The sequence below is a fragment of the Gekko japonicus genome, unplaced genomic scaffold, assembly GCF_001447785.1.
Source record: "Gekko japonicus isolate JY-2015 unplaced genomic scaffold, Gekko_japonicus_V1.1 scaffold3523, whole genome shotgun sequence".
In the NCBI taxonomy this organism is placed as follows: domain Eukaryota; kingdom Metazoa; phylum Chordata; class Lepidosauria; order Squamata; family Gekkonidae; genus Gekko; species Gekko japonicus.
Window position 1 is genome coordinate 132,097 of NW_015166535.1, and position 10,720 is coordinate 142,816.

The 10,720-nt window shown below is 49.2% G+C and overlaps 1 protein-coding gene across 1 annotated transcript; it reads left to right on the forward strand.

Moving 5' to 3' along the window:
- The first annotated feature begins 1,400 nt into the window (after nucleotides 1-1,400).
- Nucleotides 1,401-2,336, forward strand: LOC107111341 (olfactory receptor 51E2-like). The gene has a single exon (XM_015412304.1). It carries the CDS (start codon nucleotides 1,401-1,403, stop codon nucleotides 2,334-2,336), a length of 936 nt encoding a protein of 311 aa, XP_015267790.1.
- The last annotated feature ends 8,384 nt before the right edge of the window (nucleotides 2,337-10,720 follow it).

A 10,720-nucleotide genomic window follows, 5' to 3' on the forward strand; every position in this document is an offset into this window, starting at 1 on the left:
TTTTCTGGAGACATCTAATCCCCCCCCCCCGGTAAACTGTAGAATGAATGCTGATAAACACATTAAGAAATAGGGAAAACCTTCCCAGACTTACACAAATGCCCCCCTATTTAAAGAGCCCTTTGCTATGGTTAATCCATTTGCACTGCACAGAGGGTATTTCCCCACTCCAACAATTGAACTAATTCTCCTTGCTGTCTGAAATCACTTTCAAAGGACCAAGAATTCTGCTTTCCCGTGGGAAAGGGTGTAAGCTCTGAAGTCAGGCACCTACTCTCCTTCCTTTTGTTCTTGTCCCAGTGAGCAGAGATGAAGGCACCAGAACAACACTTTACGTGTCTTTTGGGCTTGAGTAATCAATATTTTAGGAGCTGTGGTGGCTCAAGTGGTTAAGACGCTGAACTGCAGGCTGTGGAAGGTTGGTAGTTCAGCAGTTCGAAACCCGAGTGTGCCGCATAATGGAGTGAGCTCCCGTCTCTAGTTCCAGCTCCTGCCAACCTAGCAGTTCGAAAGCAAGAAATTGCAAGTAGATAAATAGGTACCACTTCGGTGGGAAGGTAACAGCGTTCCGTGCGCCTTGGTGTTTAGTCATGCCGGCCACATGACCACGGAAATGTCTTCGGACAGCGCTGGCTCTTGTAAATTTCTTTCAACTTCAAAACGTTTCCTTTCTCCAAAAAGCTAAGGGAAGAGCACATAGCTCTTCCCTTCTGCTCACATTTTATCCATCACACAACAACCCTGCGAGGTGGCTTAGGCTGAGCAAGAGCAGCTGGCACAAGATCACTCCGTGAATGGCGTGGTTGAGTCAGGATTTAAACCTGGTCCCCTGTTGCTAGTCTGACAGTAGAGATGGTAAACAAGTTAACCCTATAATGGCTGGGATCTGAGACCTTGCAACCCATAATTTCCAACAATCTGTTGACAAAGGATCCCTCTATGTAGAGATCAGTAGCACCTTCAAGACTAACACAATTTGTGGTAGAGTATGAGCTTTTGCGAATCACCGCTCACTTCTTCAGATCTCCTCAAATTTTGTTAGTCTTGAAGGTGCTACTGGACTCTTATTTTTTTCTGCTCCTACAGACAGACTAACACGGCCTACCCATCTTCATCTATGGACGGATGTGAGGGCAAGCACATAGATGTTCCACTTTTGCCTTGTATGCATGCCAATTGATGTGGGGATTGGGGGCTATTGCTTTCTGAACTGGGCAGATGGAGGAGAAAGAAATGACAAATTGCAATTTTATTGGACGGGGTCAGAGAAGAGCTTCCATCTTTCCTGGTGTGTACCTGCGATATTCTACAGAGCCTGCAGCCATGTGTTTCTGTGACTTTAAGAATATCATTTCTCCTCTCTTTGCAGCAGCACTGGACTACGTATCCCAGAATGCAACATGCCCCTCACTAATAGAACTGTCAGCCTCTCTTCCTTCATCTTGGTGGGTTTGCCTGGTATGGAAGCTGCCCAGTTCTGGCTGGCCTTCCCCTTGTGTGCCATGTATGTGGTGGCCGTCGTGAGCAACTGTGCCGTGATGTTCATTGTTAAAACAGAGCCAGCCCTCCATGTCCCCATGTACTTCTTCCTCTGCATGCTGGCAGCAGCGGACTTGGCGCTGTCTACCTGTACCGTGCCCAAGATCCTTTCCTTCTTTTGGTTTGGTGCCAGGGAGATTGGCTACGAAGCCTGCCTTGTCCAGATGTTCCTCATCCACGCCCTGTCAGGAGTCGAGTCCACCATCCTCCTGGCCATGGCTGTGGACCGGTACGTGGCCATTTGCCACCCTCTCCAGCACTCCGCCATCCTCACCAACTCAAGGACGGCAAAGATTGGACTAGTGGCGGTAGTGAGAGGAGCCCTCTTCTTCCTTCCTTTCCCTTTGCTCATCAACCGCCTGCCGTTTTGTGGCTCCAACACCCTCACGCATTCGTACTGTGTCCACCAAGATGTCATGCACCTGGGTTGTGGCGACAGAATGCCAAGCGTTGTCTATGGGCTGACAGCCATCCTCGCGGTGATGGGCCTGGATTCCCTGCTCATCTTCATGACCTACGTGTTGATCCTGAAGACAGTCCTGCAGTTGGCCTCGAGGCCAGAGCGCCTCAGAGCATCTGGGACCTGCGTGGCCCATGTGTGTGTGGTCCTGGCCTTCTACGTGCCCCTGATTGGGCTCTCCGTGGTGCACCGCTTCGGGAGGGACTTGCCTCCGCTGGTGCACGTCACGATGGGCAATGTCTACCTGCTGGTGCCTCCTGTACTCAACCCCCTTGTCTACGCAGCCAGGACCAAAGAGATACGGAGAAGGGCCCTGAAGCCAAGGAGGAGAACCTGAAACAGAGGCTGCCTCTTCACAGGGATGATTCCCTATTCTGCTGTCATTGCCACGGCAAATGCATGGACATTTGCAACAGCAGTATATTGGACCACATGTTGTTTTAATGCAGGAAGCAATTGCACATAATTCAATTCCGCAGGGCCTCTAAGTCAGAGATGTTCCACCAGGCCTTTGGTTGAGGATAGCCACAGTTTCCATCATAGCTGGCACCCTCGAGAGCCAGTTTCGTGTCGTGGTTAAGTGCGGGGACTCTAATCTGGGAGAACCGGGTTTGATTCCCCACTCCTCCACTTGCACCTGGCTGGATTACCTCGGGCAAGCCGTCGTTCTGAAAAGAGCTGTCCTTGAAAAAGAGCAGTTTCTGTCAGAGCTCTCTCAGTCCCACTGACCTCACAGGGTGCCTGTTGTGGGGAGGGGAAGGGAAAGGAGACCTTTCAAAGTAGCCGTTTTCTCTAGGGGAATCGATTTGTGCCACTTGGAGATCAGTGAAAATTCTGGGAGATCTCCTAGCTGCTCTGAGACTCCCTTGGGTAGTGAAGGGCAGGGTATAAATCCAATCTCTTCTTCTTCTTCTTCTTCCTGCTCCAGCTGCTTTCCATATCTGTTCTACCCTCTTCCCCCCCTGCCCCCCCGCCCCCGCAAAGCAGACAGCAGTCTGGAATGCGACAAATTAATATACGTCATCTTTTTGTCTGAAATATCTTATGAATGTTTTGATTGTGTTATCTTGATGTTTTCATGAATGATGTACATTGCCCAGAGTCCTGCACTGCAGGGATGGAGTGATTAACAAATTTAATAAATAAATAAAATAGCAATCTTTGAAAACTCTTTTGAGCTCGCCCTCACTTGCCCCTGCTTGTTCTGTAAAGCTGGGTAAATCTAGAAGGTGAAGGACAGTCTCATGTTGAGCTTCCAGACCCGTAGACAAGAGGCAACAAGGCTTTTCTTGGGGCCCGTGGAGGAACCATCCCTTTCTTTGATAGACTCCATCATATTTCATAATAGAAGCCAAATTGTAAGGGCCGGCTTTACATTTTAACAGTGTATCAGAGCTCATGGAAATGTCATCTCTTTGCTTGGTCTTTCCTGTCTGGTACCTGGTCATGCCAAGAGTAACCCAGATAGCTTTCTGTGTCAGCTTTTGTGAGGCTTGGATTCTGCCCTACACCCCCTTCAAAGAAAGTCCTCTGAGGGACATTTAGGGTGCGGTCAGACGGCGTGCGGGTTAAACTGCTCCAGTTTGATCTGGATAATCGTGATCACACTTACTTCCTTTATCCCGCCTCACAGCGCAGTCACACTGCTCCCCAGTATCTATACTACTGACACACGGGAGCGTGCGTCAGTGGGGTTTTAAAAAATTTTCCTCAGTTTGCGCATGCGCATAGACGCCCCTCCGTAGAAGTGGGGGAACTATCATGGTGCATGCACAGAACCACCAGGGCGAATCAATCCAACCCTTCCAACAAAAGACTTCCGTTTAAATGTTTGACCCGAAAATGGACTCTGTGAGATCCCAAACTCATCTAAACGCTAAAACAAGTGACAGTTTAAATGTCGGTTTTCTAAAGGCGGTGGCGGAGCTCTGCCTATGCGCACACCGCCAACGCATTAAAAAAATGGTGGGCGAAAAGCGGAAGCCTCGGGCAGCTTTCGAGCGTGGAGGGGGTTTAAATTGGAAGTGGCTTGACACTGCAGGAGCGATCAGACGTCAGAAAAGTGTGGCTAGAACCGGAGAATCAGGAAAACACCACTTGGGGACCTGGTAACAAAATACTCTGTTTTAAAGGGAGTTTGAGCCAGAAAGCGACGGCTGGGGACGGTGCGCAGATGTTGGGTGTGTGAACGTGGATATAAAATCCGTAACTGAAGCGTGCCGAAAGCAGACTAAATGGCCCGTCTGAACAGACCCTTAGAGGCTTTTCTGCACTATTTTTGTGCTTGTGCACCCATCTCTCTTTGGATTCTTTTTCTTTATTGCGTGTGTTTTGCTCACTCTAGTGGTCACTTTGATATCACGTCGCTGCAGGTCCCAGGCGCTGTTCCGGCAGAATCTCCAGTTGAAAGGACCTGGCAGGAGGTGATGGGGAAGACCTCTCTGCCTGAGACCCTGGAGAGCGGCTGCCAGTCTGAGTTGACCAAGCTGACCTTGATAGGCCGAGTGGCTGACTCAGCAAAAGGCAGCGTCATGTGGTCTGGTCATGTGACTGGGGTGATCCAAAAACTATTCTGGGGCATACACATTTTGTTCCAGCTGTTCCTTCATCCTGCAGCTGCATCATTCAATCAAACAAGAAAATGCCAATAAGGAATCAGGAATTTAGAACTAATCCTTGATGCTTGGGGGGCAACAGTGAGAGGGCTTCTGCAGTCCCACACCCCACCAGTTAGACCTCCTGATGGCCCCTGGGTTTTGGCCACTGTGTGGCACAGAGTGTTGGACTGGATGGGCCATTGGCACCTGATCCGGCATGGCTTCTCTGATGTCCTAACCCCAGGTGTGAATGTTTTCTACAGACGGTTCAAATGTCCCTATTTTTCCTGAAATGTATCCAAAGGAGAGCATTACACTAGTCCTTCAGGCATTGTGTAAATATCCCATTTTAATAGAATTTTTTTTTTTAAGTCCTGCTGCTGCAGAATATCAAGGCCACGCTCTGTCATGTTGGGTTTCTGATGCTATCCAGGCATGGAAACTTTCCACATCCTAAGCTAGAGGCTCAGGAGTTGCTCCTGCCAGAAAATGAAAAGCAATCATTTTACTACCCAAAAGAGCTGTAACATTTGTCTTTAGTGTAAATGTTATGTTTCACTGAGATTTCATTAGACGATCTGCATCCATTGGTGATTAAGGGTGTTTTTCCTTCAGCGGCCTATAAAATTAGAACAAACACGCTTAATCGCGTTTCTTAAGTGTTTTCTTGACTTTTTGCTTCGGAAGGAAATGCAGCTTTTATGCCATTGTCCATTTCGATACTGCTACATTTTGCCAAGACTTGTGGCTTTTTAAATAACTTTTATTCAGTAAAAAGAAAGTTGGATACAAAGATGTACAAATTCATCTTAAAATTCTGTAAACCAGGGGTCCCCAGCCTTTTTTCATCCTATGGACAGACGGCCAGGGATTCGACCACAAAATGGCTACCACAATGCATGGAGCCAACTGCAAAATATTAGGAAGTGAGGTCATGCATAACTCTGCCAGCAACTCTTCAACGTTTCAAGCAGAAGCTCTGTCATGCGGTGAAGATCCTTGTGGTGTGATGACAGCTGCTGCCGAAGCAAATTTTAAAAAACCTGCACAACCAATGACATCTACAGTGGCCAACCAGAAGTCCCATTGGTCTGCCCACTTGCTAAAAACACTTGGCAGGGGCCAGGAAATGTGTCAGCAGGTGCCATGGCAACACTGCTATAAAATAAATCATATAGATTTTTAAATTAAGGGCGAGAAGGTACCGGCTGGATCTTAGGGAAAACTTTTTTTACAGTAAGGTAAAGGTTTCTTTGCTCGAAAGCCAGTCGAGTCCGACTCTAGGGTTGCGGTGCTCATCTCCTTTTCAAAGCCGAAGAGCCAGCACTGTCCAAAGACATTTCCGTGGTCATCTGAGGTCCCTATTTATCTACTTGCAATTTCTTGCTTTCGAACTGCTCGGTTGGCAGGAGCTGGAACTAGAGATGGGAGCTCACTCCGTCATGCGGCACCTGGGTCTCGAACTGCTGAACTACTGACCTTCCACAGCCTGCAGTTCAGCGTCTTAACCACTTGAGCCACCACAGCTCCTTATTTACAGTAAAGAGCTGTGCAACAGTGGAATCAGCTGCCTTGGGAGGTGGTGAGCTCCCCCTCACTGGCAGTCTTTAAGCAGTGGCTGGACAAACACTTGTCATGGATTCTCAAGGCCAGGGGTGTCAAACATGTGCCCCGGGGGCCAGATTAGGCCCCCAGAGGGCTTCTATCAGGCTCGCAGTGGAGCTGGCTGTCTTCTTCGTAGGTTTGCAGCTTACAGATACACACCTGAACAGCATACTCAAGATTGTAACAGCACAGACATTTTGATGCATTAACTCAGAGCAAGAGGTGTCAGTTATCAGGCACTGTTAAATAAACAAAATATTACAAGAGTGCTAATGTTTTAAGCATGTTTTTTGTTTTAAGTAAAAAAAAAACCTTTGTGTCTGTGTCCTTTATAAAGTTTATATCCCCGCTACCTGGCATTACATTTTATGACACGCACGGCCCGGCCCAACAAGGTCTCATGCATGTCAGATCCAGCCCGCATAACAAATGAGTTCGACACCCCTGCTCTAGGCTGATCCTGCATTGAGCAGGGGGTTGGACTAGATGCTCTGTAGGGCCCCTTCCAACTCGATGTGATTCTAGGATTCTAGAATGGAGTGGGTGCAGAAGAGAGGGACAGAGAAGATCAGTGGCCTGGAGACCAAGCCCCACGAGGAAAGGCTGAGGGACCTGGGAATGTTCAGTCTGGAGAAGAGGAGGTTGAAGGGGGACAGGATGGCTCCCTTTAAATATCTGAAGGGCTGTGTCACTTGGAGGAGGGCAGGGAGCTGTCCCTGTTGGCAGCAGAGGAGAGGACTTGCAATAATGGGTTTATATTAAGGCCGGGAAGGTACCGGCTGGATATTAGGGAAAGCTTTTTCACGGTCAGAGTTGTGCAACAGTGGAATGGGTTGCCTCAGGAGGCGATGAGCTCTCCCTCCCTGGCAGTCTTCGAGCAGCGGCTGGACAAACACTGGTCAGGGATGCTCTAGTAGGCTGATCCAGTTTGGTGTCGTGGTTAAGTGCGCGGACTCTAATCTGGGAGAACCGGGTTTGATTCCCCCACTCCTCCACTTGCACCTGGCTGGATGACCTTGGGCAAGCCGTAGTTCTGGTAAGAGCTGTCCTTGAAAAAGAGCCGTTTCTGTCAGAGCTCTCTCAGCCCCACCTGCATCATAGGGTGTTTGTTGTGGGGAGGGGAAGGGAGAGGAGTTTGTAAGCCACTCTGAGACTCCCTTGAGTAGTGAAGGGTGGGGTATAAATCCAATCTATTATTGTTGTTGTTGTTGTTGTTGTTGTTATTAAGTGCGCGGACTCTAATCTGGGAGAGCTGGGTTTGATTCCCCACTCCTCCACTTGCACCTGGCTGGATGACCTTGGGCAAGCCGTAGTTCTGATAAGAGCTGTTCTTGAAAAAGAGCAGTTCCTGTCAAGAGCTCTCTCAGCCCCACCGACCTCACAGGGTGTCTGTTGTAGGGAGGGGGAGGGAAAGGAGTTTGTCAGCCGCTCTGGGACTCCTTTGGGGAGTGAAGGGCCATGGGGTAGAAATCCAATTCTTCTTCTCTTCTCTCTCTCTTCTCTAGGTGGCCTCTGTGGCTCCCTTTCCTACTCTGTGTGATTCTGTGATTCTATTCTAAGTTCAGTTTAGCATCCTAGTCATCCACGCTCCTTTCTCCCCTTAATGCTTCATGATGAATTATTGGGAAGATAAGTCATGATTAATTATCTTCCCGAAGGTAATGAAAGTATGTTTTCAGTCCCCAAAGGACAGCAAGATGAGTCTCTGGTAGACACTGGGTGAGACACATAACTCCAAATAAAGAGGAGTGGCTGGAGAAACCAAAGGGATGCGTGCAGTTGAATAAACTAACCTTTACGTTGCACAAGTTTGATAGATGCAATGTTATTCTGGCTAGGAATAGCTGTGAGAAGAAGGGTAGCTCTAGGAATCGCCCGGGCTGAAGCTTTCCTAAATCTCCCCTTGTCGCTTTCTCTTATCAACTTCCAGTAAGTCCACAGTTGCTTTTTTCCTCCGTTTTTTCTCCCAACACTGCTTGGAGCAGCGGCAGGCAAAGGGGCCTGGGGGTGGGAGGGCTCCTGCTCCCCCTGGGGGCTTAGCTGCCTGCCTCCCCCCTCCCCCCCATGCTGTTTTTCTGACCCAAATGGTGCAAGGGGGACATTATTTGCTGTCATGCCCCCACTGCACTATTTCAGGTCAGAAATACATAAGAAATCGATGAGGATTTTTGGCACTGTAGAGGACGGCAGGTCAGTTTGGTGTCGTGGTGAAGTGCACGGACTCTAATCTGGGAGAACCGGGTTTGATTCCCCACTCCTCCACTTACACCTGCTGGATGACCTTGGGCAGGCCCTAGTTCTGGCCAGAGCTGTTCTCTCATGAGCAGTTCTCGAAAGAGCTCTCTCAGCCCCACCTACCTCACAAGGGGTGTCCGTTGTGGGGACTGGGGAAGGGAAAGGAGTTTGTAAGGCGCTCTGAGGGCTCTGTCACACGGTCCCTTTGATCGGGATTCGCTGCTGTTTCCTCCCGCATTTAAATTTTCTGTTCACATGCGCCAATCCACCTCCCGCGCCGAAGCAGGTTCACTCTCGTAATGCTTGCGGGTTTTCCTGACCCTGGGGAAATCGAGTACTTTCCTGGATCTGGTGTTTTGAACATGCGATTTCACCTATATGGACAGCCCTCTTTCGCAATGATTGCGAATAAGGCCATCTGACCGCTCTCTGTTTTAGGTTGTTGTCATTTTTTAAAGCTTCCGAGTAGAGCGCATGGGTATACATGCGCTTAATAAATCCATTTTTAAAAAAAATGTCAGCGCTTACAGCATCCTGGTGGAGGCGCGAACGAGAGGTGGGGGCTCCGGCAGCCTGGACAGGGGCGGCAAGGAGGTGGCGGAGATGGCGCCTGAACAGCGCGGCCCGCGCTGTGCACCTTCCTGCTGGGGCTCAACCTCCTGGCCGCCCAGAAGCGCCGGGAGAAGGTGCGCCAGGCCGGCGGCGACTGGGTCGATGGCAAGGACACCCCACAGCTGCCCAGGGGCAGCAGCTGCTGCCGCCGGATGGGGCCGAGGGTGAGGGGGATGGCCAGCAGCCAGTAAGGTGGATGGCTCTGTAGACATCCAAACCCGTAGCAAAATATTCCCGTTTAAATTAAAGCGAGAACAAGGTGCAATTACCGTGCCGTGTAACCACAGCCAGTGACTCCACGTGAAGGGCGGGGTATACATCCAATCTCCTCCTCCTCCTCCTTCTTCCCTGAAGTCCATGATGGTGCTGATGGTAGCCATTAGGCAGAAGGATCAGCAGCCACCCACCCCTGCGAGACTGCCCAAAAGGATGTCGCAGTAATCCCCACAGGACTCAGGACCCCGCGGCTCTCTTAAAAGTGCCTTCCAGGACTCTACAAAATCATAGAACTAATCACGGGCTGCTCTGTACCATTCAAACCAAAGCTAGTTTTTTTAGATGACCGGCATGAAACAAACATACCTAAAATAAGACAAGAGCTGATAACGAGTCTCCTAGTGGCTGCCAAAACTTCAATAGCGACTGTATGGAAATCTCCCTCGGTCCCAACGAGAAACAACTGGCTTTAAAAAGTTTGAGACCACTTAATTTGGGGGGGAAACCACAGACCAGATTCGGAGATCAGAAATATACCCAAAGCAATCCACCTTTGATGCAAAATGGTCTCCATTTTTGGATTATATCCTTACGCAAGATTGTCAACCACACAATCCTTCATATCGTACTTTGGTCTTTTCCCAATGACCATCTTCCACGCTAGATCTCTTCTTCTCTCTCATTCTTACTGTTTCGTGCATGATCGTGGAATTCTCTGGCATTATCAACATCCCACATAAGTATAATAGAGGAATAATAACTGTAATGTACTCTGCCATGACCACGTGCGCGACCGTTGGGCCACGCGGTCAAGCAGAGTCCTGAAGCTTCGCTCCTCAAGAACAATAGCCGAGCGGATCCTAGCCCACACCTATCAGGGGGCCAGGTCCACAGCCGAGAGCCTATGGGACTCTCGGCTACTATATATAGCCTATAGGGAAGTAGGGGGTGTGTTTTGGTGGTGGGGTTGCTGTGCATATAAACCGGCCTGCGAGCCGGCTTACTTCGTCCTGTTCCATCCGAATAAAAGTACTTTGCTGAAATCACTCAACGCTTCTCAGTACTTTTCAATAACCATGGTTTTCTTTCAAAGGGGGCCATAGCACCTAATAAACACAACACCTGATTGGACCACATGAGTTTAAAAGCTAGCACATGCTTGTCTTGGATAGGGAGCTGTAACTGTACTTCTGATTAATGAACGAGGTTAACTACACAAATGTGCGCTATGATTTATCGATGTATTGTTTGCACTTCAATAAAGTTTATAAAATCTTTAAAAAATCATAAAATCACAGAGTTGGATGGGTCCATAGGGGCCATCCAGTCCAACCCGAATGCGCGCACCCGCCAACCCTGGGATTCCATTCGGGGTGAAGAAGGCGAAGGAATGCCCTCAGTGTGGTTGGATGCAGCCACGCTGAGCAGTTGGCGGTCATGTCCCCTGTCAGAGTGG

Coding starts and splice junctions, on each gene's coding strand:
- LOC107111341 (XM_015412304.1), top strand. CDS start 1,401: ATGCCCCTCACTAATAGAACTGTCAGCCTCTCTTCCTTCATCTTGGTG.